Source organism: Daldinia caldariorum (assembly GCF_022478825.1).
Source record: "Daldinia caldariorum strain CBS 122874 unplaced genomic scaffold F4812scaffold_10, whole genome shotgun sequence".
Classification (NCBI taxonomy): domain Eukaryota; kingdom Fungi; phylum Ascomycota; class Sordariomycetes; order Xylariales; family Hypoxylaceae; genus Daldinia; species Daldinia caldariorum.
The window spans coordinates 616,341-634,506 of NW_025953046.1; the positions used below are offsets into that span (position 1 = coordinate 616,341).

General features: G+C 47.7%; 2 protein-coding genes across 2 annotated transcripts; both read left to right on the forward strand.

Annotated features, from left to right (window-relative positions):
* Positions 1–189: 189 nt before the first annotated feature.
* F4812DRAFT_431494 (peptidase family C50-domain-containing protein) lies at positions 190–7,397 on the forward strand. The gene has a single exon (XM_047934445.1). It carries the CDS (start codon positions 481–483, stop codon positions 6,862–6,864), a length of 6,384 nt encoding a protein of 2,127 aa, XP_047789485.1. The 5' UTR covers positions 190–480; the 3' UTR covers positions 6,865–7,397.
* A 7,442-nt stretch (positions 7,398–14,839) lies between these two features.
* Positions 14,840–18,000, forward strand: F4812DRAFT_451485 (zinc finger transcription factor 1; the record flags this gene model as incomplete). The annotated part of the gene is made up of 2 exons (XM_047936216.1): positions 14,840–15,753; positions 15,807–18,000. The coding sequence occupies 2 exons, from the start codon at positions 14,840–14,842 to the stop codon at positions 17,998–18,000; spliced, it is 3,108 nt and encodes a 1,035-aa protein (XP_047789486.1).
* Between the last annotated feature and the right edge of the window lie 166 nt (positions 18,001–18,166).

Sequence of the window (18,166 nt, forward strand, 5' to 3'; positions counted from 1 at the left end):
GTACCTATCTATCTGCCCAGAAATGATAACGCACAGACCTTTGGATAAGTTGGGACTTAGGTAAGTGAATTGGAAGTTTTAGGTACTTGGGTACCTATCGTTTGGGTTGCCTGGCCAACACACTTAGTATGTTTTCACTCTAAGTTTAGCTACCTAAACAGCCTCCGCTCTTGCATGGATTCAACATGGGTTCAAGGAATACACATCCACTTTCCCTATCTTCACAAGTCTTTGCCGTGAATTCAACATATCATCAAAGTCCACAAGCTTCAGCTTACGACGTAGAAGTATTATACACATTTCTTCTAAGCCTTGACATCGCCATTCTATTAGAATTTCTTTGCTCTTTTTTTTTCTTCTTTTAGTTGGCATGAGATACGGTTTTTGCGTACTTTAACTAATCGCTTTCCCAAGCCCTTCATTCTTTTCTGCTTTATGACGATATGAGTAAAAGCTGGCAAATATAACAATTCACCCCTCATGGAATCCATACAATCCCGCGTCGACTCTGTGCGAAATGCTGTCACTTCGGTTTCGACATGCACTGCTACAATCTCAGCTACCGTTAAAGAACTTCTCCAAGACAACGACGCGAATAATGACGCCTCAAAACCAGCTTCGAAAGCGCGATCGACAAAGTTAACAAGAGCACCGAGTAGATCAAATACTATGTCAGGAGGATCGCGTACACAAGGCAATGGAGGAGGCTTATCAGCTAAAGAAAAAGCTGTCCTGGCCACTCAGATCGTCACCGCCAGTCTTAAAGCTTTGGGAGAGGCAGCAAAATCTACGACAAATTCCACCCCGGATGCGCGCGAACCGACCAAGAACGATCCCTCTAAATCCGCATCCCGAAATGGTCTCAGGAGATCGATGTCAGCCCCCACGAAGCCATTGTCAGTCCGGTCTCTGAACAGAGTTGTGACGTCGCCTGTCGTTTCGAAAACGTCTCGATCACCCATACCAGCTACTTCTTCGATAGGATGTCTATCCCTGATAGAATGCGCGCGTGCGGCATTTTCGGCATTGACACATCTAGAATCGTCAAAGGTTGTCCATCTTCCCGAACTGCAACTGGAGGCAGGAATATCATCATTTGTCAGCAAGCTCATCGCGTTAAATCAATTTGATATAGCATTAAGAGAGCTTAGGGTATTAAAGCGACGGTTAGGGCGTACAAATCACGAAGAGGCTAAAAACGCGACGGCACGCTCGAAACCGGAGCTCAATACGATATCAAAATCCTTTCCCGAATTACTAGATTTCTCTACGGTCGCCGCATCTGGGCCGTTGCTTGGGTTAATTATCACCACTCAACTTCAGACCCTTCGGATCATACATGGTCTTAAAAAGTCGTCACATCTCGAGAGCGTCTTGCCTTTATTAAGGGAAACCTGCCCCTCTTCTCCTATAAATCTACTCTTATCGTCCCTTAAGGTTGCCAACCCGGATCAGACCAAATGCGCGAGACAACTGGAGAGTTTATCTCAAACTCTGCTTTCTTTAACCCCCAGTGTAGCGGCCAAGGATGACGACTTTGCCGTGGAGCCAAAGCTGTCCCCAAGCCCTGAAGTGGCATTGGAGGTACAAGCCCTTGGCTTGGCTACCCGTCTACAGTCATGGAGTGTATCTGGACATAGGGGGGACGTTGATAAGGATATCTTATCCCCTCTCTCCAAGTGTCTAACTGCTTTCATTAGAAGGGCAACCCCTAGCCGCTTTTCAATGGCTGTCACCGCTTTCTCTCAGGTCTGGAAACGTGTTGAAAAGCTAGGGCTGAGGCCAACAGAATCATCTCGATCTCCCTCAGCCACGATATATCAAGTACTCGCGACTGCGTCTCAAGAATCGGGAAATACCAACGAGGCGAAGAAGTGGTTGACTAAGATCAAATCCTTAACCAACCCAAGCGAAGATTCTGCTGCAAGATGTTGTGCCGTTACTGCTAGACTGTTAGCACTCTCTCTCAAGCAGTCCTCTCAGGTTGATGAGAGAGTACTTGTGGAAGTCTTGGACGGGTTACGAGGATCGCTTGGTGGCACAAGCGCAGAAATGGACGACCTGCTAGACAGTGTATGTCTCCTACGAAAGTCTATGGTGAATATAATCATGGAAAAGAAGGATGGCTCTTCCTCACCTTCACACGGAATGAACGAACTTCTCGGAACTTTCATCTTTCAACTACCACGATTCTGTCTGAGATGGCTGGGTAAGCCACCGAGTTCGACCAACTCTGCCAAGGATTTTATTCGGTTCGACCAACGTCGGGGGTTGTTGTCAACATATTTACCACATATCCTTGACTCAGCTCTCATGCTTGCAAAATTGCTGCTAGACAATAGCCGAATAACCTGGGATGTTCTCGATTCTACCCTCCAGGATATCTTAGCCCTTCTCGAAAATATTGAAGATTTAGCTCGATTGGAAACCAAGAACAATCCATCTCCCTCCTACCATATCAAAATATCTCATTTATACTACCAACAGCACCTTGCTCTACGAAAAACTCCCTCAAAGGAGACAGAAATTATATCTCTCAAAGCGCTTCGAAAGTCTATCGAGAGCGTGAAGAATCGGTCCAGAGCGGAGCAGACCCGAGCCCAGCTATTAGTCAAGTGGGAAAGATTTGCCGAATTATGCAGAGCCTCGGGCAGATTGGAGGATGCTACCGATGCCCTCCGCTCCATTAGAGACCATCTTGTTCGGCAAGAAGTCGTGTCGAATATAACTGCTAGCCTTGCAACAGAACCTTGGTGGGTAGCATGGAAACAGAACTCTGATGTCGAATTACTTTCAAGGACGGTCTGCAACCTCGCGAAGCTTGATCGGAGACATAACGATTGGACTTGGCTGCTTGTTGGCCAAGATAAGGCTACAGCTCTCGAACACGATCTCTACGCCATCGTTTGCAAAGATCAGAAGTTCCGCTACGAATCGGACTTGTCAAGCCCCATGATAAAGACTCTACTAGAGTTTTATTCTGTTGAGAAACATCCGATTCGCAGATTGAGAACCTTGCTGCAGCTTCTCACTATCCACATGGGTTCACAAGAGGGGCTTGTCGACTTACGGACCGAGATGGAAGGGGTTCTCGAAACGATCAAGGAAGAAGCCCTAGCGGATGATTGTGGCTTAATTCGCTACATTCCGCACCTTCGAGCCTCTGCGACGTGCATATTGGGATTGATCGACTCGAACATAGATTCACCACAAGTTAAGGAAGCCTTGGTTCGATGGAAACAGATCGTCTCCCAATGCCAATCAACTGAACAGCTACTAGCTCACGTTGACAATCCTTCTCAGCTGCTCACGAACCTGCAGTCTCTCGTCGATTTTGCCCGGATCAAGGGTCTAGAAACCCTCCAAACAGAGATCCTCGAGCTCTCGATGAGCCTCTCTAAACTTTCAGGAGATTGCAGTCCCGAAGCGTCGATAAGTCAGGGCATCACACTTTGTCTGCAGCATTTGAATAATGGCTGGTCATCCAAAGCTGAGAAATTCCTCGTAGACAACCAAGAAGTAATTTCTCGACCAGACATGACCAGAGAACTTATTGTGAGCTTTCACTTGTCTGCCGCAGAGTATCACCTGTCCTTGGGAGCCCTTGACAAGGCTGAGCAGCATTTGAGTAATGCTCGGAATGCTGAGATGGGCCTATCGTCTGAGCCAGAACAAAGGAGAGGGAAGAGTACCAACCGAAGAATAACTACAGCGTACGCGTATTTCCTGTACTCGAATCTCGAGCTCGAACGTGGCGACTGCTTTCACGCACTTCGCTTTGCCAAAACTGCTGTCAGGAAACTCTTTCATGATTGGTCTAGACTGGACGAAATGAGGACCGCTGCCCCCGATATTTCCATCGAGGAGTCTTCGCAATCGGATGCTTCAGATAAAGACACGAGCCTCAACAATTCTTATATGGAGCGCTCTGATCTATCCCGTGCCAGCGCTGGACCGGAGTTTTGGACATTGGCTTACCAGCTGTTTCGATTTCTTTTACAATTGTCTTCTACTTACTCACATGTTGGTATGTATCAAGAAACTCTGTATTATGCCGAACAAGCGCAGAAAGTAGCGAAGAGTATGGAATCAGCTGTGTATATTTCTCAGTCTCTTGCTTGGCTGGCACGAGTGTGGCTTATGGCTGGCAAGCTGGAGAAGGCGGTAGAGATAGCAGCCGAAATCAAGCCTATAACTCTAGGCTTAGAGCCTACCTACCAGAATGCGAAGGTGCTGTGTCGTCTAAGTTCGATTTACGGAGAAATCAACGACGAAGAGGCGCAAGAGGAAGTAATAGTCAGGGCAGAGGCCATGCTCAAGATCTTGAACAGCACTCACAATGCGAATAGCTCGGTTGTGGAAGTACTAGAATCAGACATGGCAGGACTGAGGATTGAAGAAAAACCTATTGCTAAAGCTGCGGTGCGCCGCACCGCAGTAGCGAAACGGCCCAGAGCTCCGACTAAGACCGTCCCGAAGAAACCAGCAGTAAGAAAGGCGCTGCCACCACCCGAAACTCCGGTACAGGATAAACCTGAGGAAACACAGTTATCCTTCTTACGCGCCTCGATCCTCCAAATCCAATCGACACGCCTGCTTGATGCCAACGATTGGGCAGCGGCAGTATCTACCCTCCGAACGGCATATGAGCTTTCCAAGTTGCCCACAGATGTGTCGCAAGCCAGCTTCTTAATGGGTGTGGCATTGATTGGGCAGAGTCTAGAACAGATAAGCCAAGACGCCGTGTTTTCCGTCATTCAGGACTCGACTCTTTCGTTCCCTTCAGTAGCGGGATCTTTTAAGGACAGAATCGCATCTGATCGGTTATCTCCAATAAAACCAATGGCTCCTCGAAAGGGTCGCGGGCCGGCGAAGAATGCACAGAACACGCGGTCTTTCGTCGAGAAATTGCGCGAAGCACAGGGACATTTACTAGCGGCACACTCTATCGCGAGTCTTAACGGCGATGGTGACTTGGTTCATCGTATTGCTACAGTGCTACAGAATGTGGTTATTCTCTTATCGAATACGAACTCGTCCAAACCGGCGGCAAGCCATCCTGCTCACGCCACTTGCACAGTCGAACTAGCACGCAACCTCACCTGGCGACGCGAGCGCAAGACCCTCCATTTAGAAGCCGTGAAGGAACCCAAGTTAGATTGGCCTGTGCTGATCAACGATAGCCAAGGTAGACGTACCAGCCTTGGCCTTTCCCTGGATATGGATTGCTTTCAAAGAGATTATGTCGATATCATCCCCAAATCCTGGAATGTCATATCTGTATCTCTAAGCGATAACGAGCACGATCTCTGCGTCACTAAGCTCCAGCCAGGCCATAATCCCTTCGGAATTCGGCTTCCGCTTGAAAGGGCTAGCTCCAGAGATGCAGACTGCGAAGTATTAAGCTTCCACCAGGGACGAGCGGAGTTACTCAAGATTATACAGATGGCTAATCGCACCTGTCACGATGCACGGGACATGAGTCAAAAAGGCGCGAAGTCCGCGTGGTGGTCTGAGCGAGAACAACTCGACGAACGGTTAAAGAACCTTATGGACTGTATCGAACAGTCATGGCTAGGCGGATTTAAAGGCATATTTTCGCATCACCGACGACGAGAAGATCCACTTGTCCAGTTCCAGAACAGCTTCGAGGCCATCCTTGACAAAAACCTCCCCTCGAGGCGCAAAGTCCGCGGCAAAAAGACGAAAGCAGCTCCTGCGACACAGATCAACCTCGACCCTAGGATATACGACTTATTTATCGGTCTAGGGGATCCGATAGCTCGCGAGGGCGACCTTGATGACGCTTTGACAGACTTGCTATATTTCGTTGTCGACATCCTACAGTTCCACGGCGAGAGGAATGCTTACGACGAAGTCAACTTCGACGACATGGTGGTGGAGACCTACGACGCCCTACACGCGTATCACGTCGCTGCCAAGAGTGCTAAGGACGCGGACGAGGCCGTGCATACGATTCTGATCCTCGACAAGCCCTTACACGCTTTCCCCTGGGAGTCTCTGCCGTGTCTGCAGGGCTTGGCGGTATCTCGCGTCCCGTCTCTCGACTGCCTACGCAGGTTAATTCTGGAGGCCAACCCGTGCAGCCCAGACAAAGACGAACAAGCTAGCAGCAGTTCTAGCCAGCGACAGGGCCACTACGCGTCCATCAACTCGGGCACGTATATCCTCAACCCGGGCTCCGACCTCAAAAACACCCAAGCGACCTTCGGCGGCGCGCTATCGTCCCTCCCTCCGGCGTGGGACAGCGTCGAGATGCGGGAGCCGACGGAGGCCGAGTTCGAGTCGGCGCTCGCGACCAAGGACCTGCTGCTGTACTTCGGGCACGGCAGCGGTGCGCAGTACATCCGGGGGAGGACGATCCGCAAGATGGACAAGTGCCGCGCCGCCGCGCTGCTCATGGGCTGCAGCTCCGCGTCGCTCGCGGACGCCGGGCGCTTCGAGTGCCACGGTCCCGTCTGGAATTACATGCTCGCCGGGTGCCCCGCCGTCGTGGGGACCCTCTGGGACGTGACGGATCGCGACATCGATCGCTTCGCGGGCAGGGTGTTCGAGGAGTGGGGGCTGCTGCCTAAGGGTACGTTTGCCGAGGACGCGGGCGCAGGCGCGAAAGGGAAGAAGGTCGCGCGAGGAGGAGCTGGAGGTGGAGGGGGGAATAAAGCGGGTGCTGAGAAGAAGAGCAAGGCAGCGCCGCCGCCGCCGAGAGGAGAGGGAGAAGAAGGCTGGGGTAAGGCGAGCCTCGTGGAGGCGGTTGCTAAGGCGAGGGATGCGTGCCGCTTTAGATACCTCACGGCGGCGGCGGTGTGCGTCTACGGCATCCCGGTATATATCAGCGATCGTTGATATGGGATGCAATGCTATCGTATCGTATGTGTGGCCTTAGGTTGGTGGAGATGAAGATAGATCCTTAAGGGGTAAGGGAGAAAGAAGCGACTGCCCCTTAGAGTAGAGCAGAGCCAGCAGAGCAGACTTCGCTCGAGAGATCGCATTCAGACAGGGCAGCGGCATTTCATGTGGCGTTTTGGATTGAAGGTGGATAGATTAGAGCTCTAGATACCTTTGTTTGTTGTTATTGTTCTTGTTGTTGTGGTTTGTGGTTGGCGTTGGGACTTCCCTACTACTTACCAGGCGCGTTGAAAGCCAGGATAACTCCCTAAAAACTTGCTTCTTCTTCTTTTTTTCAGAGTATTATGTATAATGTTAAGCTAATGATTCCTCAGAACAAACATATTGGTGCTCTGGGTTAGGTATGGCGTGCTAGCGGTGATATTTTTTTGTGAATATGTACCTCCTACCTTGTATGCTGTTATTCGAGTTTATTGTTTTGGGAACATTGCTCACTACCTCAAACTTGGAGCTTCGTGGTTTTCTTCAACGGCACTTGTAGATTAATTTGCATATATAGGTACCTACCTACCTATGTAGGTACGTGTAACAACTGTATACACCAATGTACTAGGTAGCTACCTAGCCTCTTGCATATTCAAATAATGATTACAGGTTAGGTTAGGTACTGATAGTAGATTTAATAGAATATCTTAGGTACCTGGTATGTTAAGAGGTATCAAGACCAGTGCTACGGAATCGAGCCTTGTCACGACTATAGGCATGCACCTAATCTAACCTGCCTGGTGGCGTGCATTGGAAGTGCCTAGGCTTTCAGGTACCTAATCTAGGGGAATAAGGGCATGCACAATACGAAGAGTAGTAGTAACACCAAGCATACCTAGGTAGCGGCCAATAGACCGCCATCGTCTTATCCCTCTGAAGAACTGACATGTCAGTGAGGACGACGAGTCTAAAAAAGAGTAACCGTAGATGTTTGTTTACAGAGTTGTCATCTCGATCTCCAAGTTCTTCATAGTCCTCGTTAGGGCCTCTCCTCTGGTACGCATTTTTTTTTCTAAGCGACAAGATCTCGTGTGAAATCCCGCTGTCGCTATAGGCTCTAAATCAATATTACGACAAGTTTTCCTCCTTTACTTTAGGTACCTACTTGTATTGAACTCATTACGCGTTCTTCCTACCTACTCATCGACGACACGTATCCTGCAGTATAAAAGCAATGCGATCCGTGTAATGAATCAATCCTATTGCCTGAGCCTAGGCCCGTCCGTCCTGTGGATGCAAGAAAGGTTATCGTGATACACGTGGTGAATAAGTATCTGCTAATGGGCCGAATAGTGGGAGGGGAACGGAGACGGGGGGACGGGGACGGGGACGATGAGCAAGGACCATATTACTACGACTCTCGACAAGAGATCAAACTGAAATACTGAGGGGGCAGAGGATGCGGTTCGTAATATCATCGTCATAATGTGTTTGCGTGCGAGCGTACGCTGCTGTGTAAGAATCGAATATTGCTTGTTCAGCCATTTATGTTGCGTATCCCCTCGAATACTGTAAGATCTAATTCAGGTACCAAAGGGGGGCAATGGGCAACACGAGACGCTCTCTCAGGTCCAGTACTTTTTACTCTTCGCACATTTCAAGGTGATACCCTCTAGAGTTCTGGCCCTGAATCTGGATGGGACGCATCATCTCTGTTGCTAGACAATGGATGGTTCGGCCGGTGGGGAGTAGTGACACCCTCTTCGAACTCCTGTCAATCGTGGAAGTGAACGGCTGTGCTCTATTACACAGTTACCATGTCACAACATAGCCGTCGAGTAACTCCTTCCTCACCTACACGCAGACGTTAGTACTAGGTATATCGATTCACCCTAGATCTTGCTTAAATTACTGGATGAAAGTCGAGATGAGTGAAGATCAAATCGCACGGGGACGTCCTTCGATTTCCGCATAGCAATGAGTTAAATCGAAACCTGCTCTGTTACTACCTCTTAGTGTGGTATTCTTCTTCTCTATAGCGAGGTACGGTTGGCCAACCGAAGCGCGCGTTCAGGGACGGTGAACGAACGTGCCACGGAGATCGCCTCGTAGCCTAGTGCAGATCTTGAGGGTCCACGTAGCATCAAGTTGACCGCAACCGTATAGGATAAGAATAAGGTAGTAAAAAATTAAGATACAAGATAGAAAAATTTCCCCTTTCTCTATGGAGATGTGTTGCATACTTTACCGTCTGACTCTTTCTTTCCTCTCTATGGAGAATCTTGGTAGTCCGGGGAAAGCAAGGCCTTGCGTGATTCGATCGACTCTTCGATGTAGAATAGATTATATGACTGCTACTTTAGATAAATAGCTACTATAGATGCTATAGGATCACACCTATATCGCGTGGTATTCTGATATGCGACTTGAGAACTGATACATGGGATTAGACATGTAATAAGATGATATAAACCGCTTATTCTTCAACAAAGAGGTAACTATATCTTTTTTTCTGCTTCCGAAGTCGATCATCTTGGTACCTTAGGTACCTAGGTAGGTAGGTATGTAGGTAGATATGCATTGAAGGCCAATAGTTCTCCGACCCTGGGTTAGTGGAAGTTGGAGGAGGTCCGATACGGAGCAATATATCCCCATGGGGAAGCATCGCATACTACCCAAGGTAAATATATAGATAGGCAGAGTATCTTAATGATGTATCACCTAAGGTGGATAGTGTAAGTCCTGCAAGTCACGCAAGTAACTCAAGTATTGCCCTCCTGCTGAATTGGGGGCCTTTGCGGTTGTTCATCCGCCTTCAATGGGTAGCAAGGCTGCGGCGCCTGAAAATGCAGGTCGCGCAACGGAACCAAAATAGTAGACGGCTAACATCGCCAAGCACGCTGGGGGCTTTTATTCTCCCATCTTATCCAATTCGCTACCGAAGTTCGCAACCGCAATATGTTGAGACGTCGGGAAATTCGAAGTATTCCATGACCATTCTGCGCAGCTGGATGGATGCATGGATGGAGGGGTGAACGGCGGCAAAATACGTATTGCCCACATTAAGCGGAATGTGCAGGGGTTCCCTCCCCTTTTCGGTGTTTTCAAGCTATAGCTGGAGTCGCTTCTTCTCGAAAGGACCGAGTCCATGTATGTATGATGATGTCTCGGTCCCCATCCTTCCTTTCCTTTTCCTATTTTACTTTACTTTCTTCGCATTACTTTCGGCCGCTTTCATTACTGTAGATAGCTGTGCCACGAGACTATCTGTAACGTCGGTTCGTGGATAAGTCTCGGCATCAAGACAAGAGATACATGATGCAGTGAGACCTCACCACAAGGCGCATCTCGCCTCGCTCTGGGACACGTCAGGAAGCTTAATCATCGAGACTCCAAGCTTTGATTGCGTCCCTATAGAATAAGGCAAAGTAGGATAGTTGTCAATATATGTGGCAAGGATATTATGTAGCTTTATCAACGCTGTTGGGGGGTTAAGATACCTAGGTAGCTACGTAACGAGCTTGGGCAAGCGCATTTATTGGAGTTATATGATGAAGCGTCTAACGAAATGCTCTGTTGGCTTCCGCACCCGGAGTCCCAAAAGACATGTGCCAGGAGACTTCAGGCAACGTAATCGTAGCTTTGTATTCCGTTTTGTAATATCAGAGGGGGTTCTAGCTGTCTGGTAGGACAGAGCTGGTAGGGATGGATAATTTTGAGTGTATGATATATGAATGACAGGCAGGAAGGAGAGGCCGATTTCGCCACCCCTGAGTTAAGAAGATGTATGGTAACATTCCGAGATATATATGGTGCCGCCCCCATACTGTAAGTAACCTGTGGATAAAGCTGATCGACATGCAAGTAAAGTTGGCGCACGAGTATTTGATAGTGAAAGGAATAGAGTCTCTCGGAACTTGCTCGCTCTTGCGGATGCAACGGTGTTTTTTGCTGGGGTTAACATGAACGCGCGACTATTTGTCCTGCGGGTTTGCGTGACCTTTCGTGCAGCTAAGCCATGATGCAGATTTTTTGTCCGGAAATTACTCAAGATGAGCGAAACTAGCGTAAAGATATGGGCAGGGCAGGTAAGTATCGGAAGGTAGCTCTCCAAATAGGAAATGAAATAATATGCTACATCATAGGTTAAGGTAAGAGGTAACTACCTACCTAGGTGACTATCCTTTGAATAATGGATTTTCCATCAGGCCGGATAGCTACCTAACCTAACCTGTTTCACCCATGAAATAACATGGGAATAAGCTTTTGTAATCTCTGAATCAGTTCATTACTACGTTAGCCGTCATGATTTACGTCGAGATATTTGTCTGGCGACCTATCTAAGCTTTCGAGTAACATTAAGTAACGGAGACTTGGATGATCTTTTGAAGGGTATGTTGCTTCGATAGTTGAGTAGCAATGTCTTCTAAGGTTTCTCTAACGGTTATAACCATCTGAGGTATGTCAGACGACGTAGTTGTTGGATGTGGATGCTGGAAATGATACTGCATTGAGGGATCTTCGAGAGGTCCCAACGACCCGAATCAGGGTAAGGAGTGTGGTGGTGTTGAAGTGAAGTGTGCCTGTTTTATTGACATTGCGATAACATGGAGGATAGGTATTTACTTGAAGTGCTAATACCTATTTGAAGAATATATTTGAAGGAAAGATACTTTAGGTACTTACATACAACTTCACGGCCGAAAACGCATGGCATTGCAACGCAAACGCAGGTAGGGACATTATGTAATTGACGACCGGCCATTTTTTGAATATTTTATGGCCGAAAGCAAGTACCTAAGTACAATACATAGCAGTAGTATGTATAGTGAATAACCAATTAGAATTAATAGAATTTCAAGGTCTTGAGCCCACTTCTCTTAATCCCTAAATCTCCTATATTCTTAAGCTCCATAGCGATGTGGGTACTAACCAAATACTTTATAGCGGATATCCGATCTTATTATTTCCGAGGTTATGACATGAATAATATAAACGAGGGATATCTAGGATAGCACTTGATTCCTCCAAATCTATAGCGTACCTACCCTCCAGCTGCCCTAGGTAACACGTATAGTGTATCCTGTATCCTGTAAATAACGCGTTCTTACCCCGAGGAAATAGAAGCAACTAAAGAAAGCTCGCGCCGATAATCCTGCAAGTCGTGCGTTGCTGACCTGGCTTAGCAATCCTGGTAAGCCAACAGAGGATCTTAACTGTGCCAAGAATATATTTTGTCTCCACACGCTAATGATACCCCGGAGGCTCCAATGCGGTAGCCTGTAGGTACGAGGCGGGGAGTACTTTAGAACCCACTCTTATTTAACAATCGAATGGGTTAGGTGGTTCCGATAGTTACCTATATTTGAGTAAATACCTTAGGTAGGTACCTAGGTAAGTACATATTTTAGAGTTGCAAACCGTTCCGTCCAACATCGATTGCTCATCAATATCGTTTCTAAAATATTGGCTTGAATGGAGGGAACGAGATTTGCTTTATTACCTCTGGGTATGTACAAGTAGAATTGAGAATAAGTGCTGATGCGGTGTGACGACATAGGCATTGGATAGATCCAGTTTACTATGTATACTGTGATCGGAACGACTTCGAGGGATGGTTTCCCCTTCGGGTATATTGGAATCGCCGGACAAGTATCATGATTGTGATTGTACTGCTCGTTTCTACTCGCCAAGAGGTCGTTTGGTAACTCTGATATAGCATAAGACCCGTTTGAAGTTATAAGTAAGGGAGGACTAAGCAGGTCTGATCAGTGCAAAGTCGAATAAAGTTAAGGGATAGTCTTGGGTTGCTTGCTACTGCTGTTTCAGATTGCAGTTAAAGAAGCTATATTATTATAGTTTCGTATGTGGATATAGCATACGCTAGCATACCAATATGTATAGACTTACCCAATCTTATGGGGAATATGTAGCTGAGACACGAAGCGTTGGTAAATGAGCTCTAACTACCTATAAGCACAACTAAGAGTAACTGAAGCACCACACACTACCTAGGTATATAACTTAATGTAAATAACTACCTAGCCTACCTAACCTAGGTGATCTCTTACACTATACTACGTACTAGCTATCACAACTAAGGTGCCTCGTAGATTGCATAGGGGCCCGGGTCGTGGATCCCACTTGTATATAAACCCTAGCATTTTAAAAAATGAACAACTTCCAGGCTAGTAAGTTTGATATACCTCAACTGCTCAAGCGGGGGAAACTCGGGATCGTAAGCTAACAGACGTAAATGCACGATTAAATGCTTGTTCAATTTGAAATTAGCAAAGTCTTTTATCTTAGCAAGGTCACGCACGCATGGACTTGAAGCTATTCAAATGTTGCAATCCTTTTTCTCCTTGTTCACCCATCGCGACCTAAGAGGTAATGGAGTATACATATTAGGTATGTAGATATAGGTATTACTTTCTTTCAATGCTACATTAACTACCTAGGTACCTATACCTAAACTGATATAGCTAGCTGTACATGTAACTATGTGCGTGACATACCTAAGTTACCATCTTTACCAAGACCCACTTGAAGTTTGTCTTGTTCAACAGATCCTCAGCAGGGCTGGCTTAGTGGCTGGCTGGCTGACAGGCGGGACTGGTAAAACAGGTACTCTGCTGTTGGCATTGGCCAGAAGAGTCTAGTTTATCATTTGCTGGATGGAGGCTAGGGTCCTCAGGATAAACTGACCGCTACTCGCCAATAGGAGGGTCCATATTGACTTTCTATCAACCGCCACCTGTTGGTATTAATGTATTTACGACGTCAAGTGATAGATCAGTATAGTATCTAACATACCTGAAGCTTATTGCTGAAGACTGAAGTGTTGTTTTTTTACCCTCCGTTTTTTATTTTATTTTTATTTTGTTACAGGACTGTGCGGACAATTAATCCGTTTCTCAGAATACCTATTTGATGCATGTGTTAGCCGTAGGTACCATATAGGTACCGCTCCGCTGCCTTTATCTACTTAGCTGCTCAGGTACTATATGAGGTAGGTTAGGACCTTAGTTAGGTACAATACAATATCTAGGTACCTCCTAAAGTACCTAAGGTTAAGTACTACCTAACCTCATACACCCATGGTATTTCTGAAGGTCCTACCCACATGAATGCTCCATCAGCTTAAACCGTACTGGTTAGCTTCATTACCCCACAATGCTAGCTCGAACATGCATGGAGACCCATACACGAAGACCCACTGAAGGCTTGCAAGGAGAGCGGTTTCCAATCTTTCCATCTGTCTCAATCGAGTGAATCTGCAGTTTTTTTTTCCTTTTTTTTTTTCTTTTCTTTTTTTATGATGACAAGACATTTATCTAACCGGTTGCGCACCCCGTTACACTGCCTAACTAATAACCTACCATCTTCCCAGCGCTGTTCTATACTCGCTGTCGTATGTATACAGACTTACCTCCACTTTCAATCTACGGAGGCATCCTCCTTCGCATTACCTTTCCTGTCCGTCTGTCTGTCTGTCATGATAAATTTCCACACGGCGCTGGCATTCCTGTTTTCTGACACCAGGGCCCGCTGAGGGCGACGTTAAAATAACCGGTCGCGCGGGGCTGTAAGAGCCTCTCGTCGCTCGCAATTAAGCTTCCGTAGGAAAATAGTGAAAACAGAGAAAATATTAACAACAAATTCATCGATTGCTAAGAGTAACGTTGGCCGTCGTTGATCTTTCCCTCTTTGCGCGGCCGTGAATGGCCGTCTAGCCCCCGAAATGTCACCTAGTCAATCTCACCTTGACGCTCAATCCTTCCCATCCGGGAATATTGATGGCTCCCAACCCGTTGTTAAATCAGAAGCTCAGCTCAGCTCGATTGAACCGGCCGACCTCAATGGCTTTTCCTTAGATGACCACTACGATGACCTTTCGAATGACACAAACTCGCACGGTCTGATCGACACTTCACAATTTTCAGACTTTCACTTCCCCTTTCAAGACATGCCCGAAGCCAACCAGATGATCACCTTGGAAGATCATCCGAACGACCTATTCGCTACGCCCGGGCACGCCTCAATTTCGTCGATTGGCGAGCGGAAGGATTCGACCGCCTCGGGTCCTCACAGCGCTACTTATGCCATGGTTGATCCTTCGCAGCAGAATAGACGACGTAGCATAGATGCGTCTGATGATGGGAGCCAGGAAAGCGTCCATGTCGGCACTAATTCTTTGGAAGACAACATGTCGGATGAGTTTGGATTAGCGACAGGCGGGCCTGGCGACGGTACCGATTTAGGAGGAAAGCTCAAGGAAAATAAATCTGATCCTGCACCGGCCTGGAGTGAACTAAAGACCAAAGCGGGAAAGGAAAGAAAAAGACTACCCCTGGCATGTATTGCCTGTCGGAGGAAAAAGATACGTTGTTCGGGAGAGAAACCGGCTTGTAAGCATTGTCTTCGGTCCCGAATCCCTTGCGTATACAAAGTTACTACGCGGAAGGCAGCCCCGAGGACGGACTACATGGCTATGCTAGACAAGCGATTAAAGAGGATGGAGGACCGGATTATCAAGCTTGTACCTAAATCAGAGCAGGATGCCTCGGTCACCAACGTTGTCCGGGGCGTGGTAAAACCTGCCATTCCCGGAACCCTTACTACAGGGAAGCAAACAGCAAAGAAACGAGGAGCAGACGAGGCATTCGGCTCGGAACTGGATCATTGGGCTAGGAATGGCCCCAAAGCTAGGCTAGAGGGTTCCGGTAAGCCCACTTCACTGCAAGTACAAGAAGCCGAGGAGAGTAAATTGCTATATGAAGGCGCCGAGGCGTTACCACCAAAAGATCTACAAGAACATCTGGCAGATGTCTACTTTGAAAATATCTATGGCCAGGCCTACCATCTACTTCACAAACCGAGTTTCATGAGGAAGCTTAAGTACGTCTTTTTATTACCCTAGAAGCATACCTCAACACTGACCATTATAATAGAGCTGGCACATTACCCCCAGTTCTAGTGCTCTCCGTTTGCGCAATTTCTGCTCGCTTTTCTACCCATCCGAAGTTCGCGATGACGAACAATTTTCTTCGGGGAGAAGAATGGGCGGCCCCGGCTCGGGATATTGTGACGAGGCATTATGAATGGCCTAATATCACGATTCTTACATGCCTCCTGCTTCTCGGCTTGCACGAATTCGGTACATGCCATGGAGGGAGGAGTTGGGCGCTAGGCGGCCAGGCTACGAGAATGGCTTTTGCATTGCAGCTGCATAAGGACTTAGAGTACGATCCAATGCGCCTTAATCAGGCGAAGCAGCTTAGTTTTATCGATCGCGAGATTCGAAGACGAACAATGTGGGCTTGTTTCTTGATGGATCGCTTCAACTCTTCCGGAACGGACCGCCCTATGTTCATAAAAGAAGAGACGGTTAAGATTCAACTACCGATCAAAGAGAAACTATTCCAGCTCGATATGCCAGGGCCTACCGAAGATCTTCAGGGCCAGGTTCCTCATCCGGTTCCGACGGATGAGGGACAGCTCTCCGACGCGAAGGATAACATGGGCGTAGCAGCGTACATGGTTCGCGCAATCGCCCTGTGGGGAAGAATAATAAGCTTCTTGAACCAAGGAGGGATGGAATCGGATAAGCGTTCGATATGGGAGAGTGACTCCGAGTATGCTGTGCTGCTTAAACAGGCAGAAGACTTTGCCGAAAAGCTACCGGATGGGCTGAAATACAGTGCTGAGAACCTCCACTTACACCAAACAGAAGGGATGGCCAATCAATTTTTATTTTTACATATCTCCATCCAGCAGAATGTCCTATTCATGAACCGATTCGCCGTGTCTTCGCCAGCTGGTTTATCGAAAGTAGACGTCCCCAATACTTTCATCACACAGGCAGGATCAAAAGCGTTTGCTGCTGCGAATAGAATGTCTGAGCTACTAAAAGATGCTGAGCACTATATGATCGCGGCACCTTTTGTGGGTTACTGTGCATTCCTGTCGAGCACCGTTCATATATTCGGCATTTTCTCTGGCAACTCTACCGTGGAGACAGCCGCAAAGAAGAACCTAGCTATCAATGTGAAGTTCCTCTCGAAGATGAAGCGCTATTGGGGAATGTTCCACTTCATGGCAGAAAACCTCCGCGAGCAATATAAGACATGTGCTGATGCTGCACGCCAAGGTACTCCAGCAGGCGATAACTCGGCATCCTCGCCTATATTTCAATATGGAGACTGGTTTGATCGATACCCGCATGGCGTATCTCAGCCAGAATTTGTCGAACCGGCTTCTTTCAAAAAGAAGGAGACGGGCGAGGATGCCGTGCTCGAGCAGAAGTCTGAACTTCACACCGTTGAAGAATTCTTCACCCAGCTCTCACCACCGCCAAGCACAGGTGAGGGACGTGAGAACAACGGATCCACCAGGCCGCCCTTAATGAAACGGAAGTCGGTAGCAAAGAAAGGCAGCATCTCTTCGCGTAGCGAACAGCAACAGCTCGAACCCCTTCTTACCGATCTCAACGGCGCTAGTATACCCGAACAGATCCAGCGCATACAACACGCGCAACAACAGAGAGCCCAGGCACAACGTAACTATTCTCGTTTAGGCGGGCAAACCAGTGGGCCGACCTCCTTCAACCCCAACTTCGCACACGCACGCTTACAAAATGCAGCAGCGAACTATCATGCGCTGTCGCCCATTAGCCCTGTCGCTATGGGCGGATTCCGGCATGGACATGGGCATCAACACACCGCTTTCTATAACCAGGATCTACTTTCGCTGTCCCTTTCAAGCAACGCTGCAGGCATACTCCCACAGCTGGACCGCCAGCTTGTCTTCAACGCGTATGGTCAATTAGACCCTTCAGCAATCAGCGGACCTGAGGCTATCATGGACTGGGACGCGTTGGCTGGTAACGGAAGTAGCTCAAATAGAGGACATAATGCAAATGGATCTCACGCTGGCTCTGGTGATGGTTCGAGTAACCATCATGAAGGTTTGCCCGGTGGATTCGTTGCCGACCAATCTTCTGCATGGTTCATTCCATTCAACATGGAGCCGCCAGAACTGAGCCAAGATTTGGGTGGCTTAGGCGGCGTTGATGGATTTGGACTTTTCAGCCCTGGGGTACACACTCCTGGTGCCGGATTAGGCCTCCGGAGAGGAGGTCGATAAGACGACCGGGTTACCTCGATATCGTTGCGTTGTTGCGACGCCTCGTTATACCTGGATAATCTGCCTTCGTAAGATTCGACACACATATTGTGATGTGTCACAATACGAAATATCTGATCTTCTTTTGGTATCTTGGTTGATATATAAGGTACCTTAGGTACCTACC

What these genes read in the sequence shown, in the direction of transcription:
- F4812DRAFT_431494 (XM_047934445.1), top strand. Translation starts at nt 481, where the DNA reads ATGGAATCCATACAATCCCGCGTCGACTCTGTGCGAAATGCTGTCACT.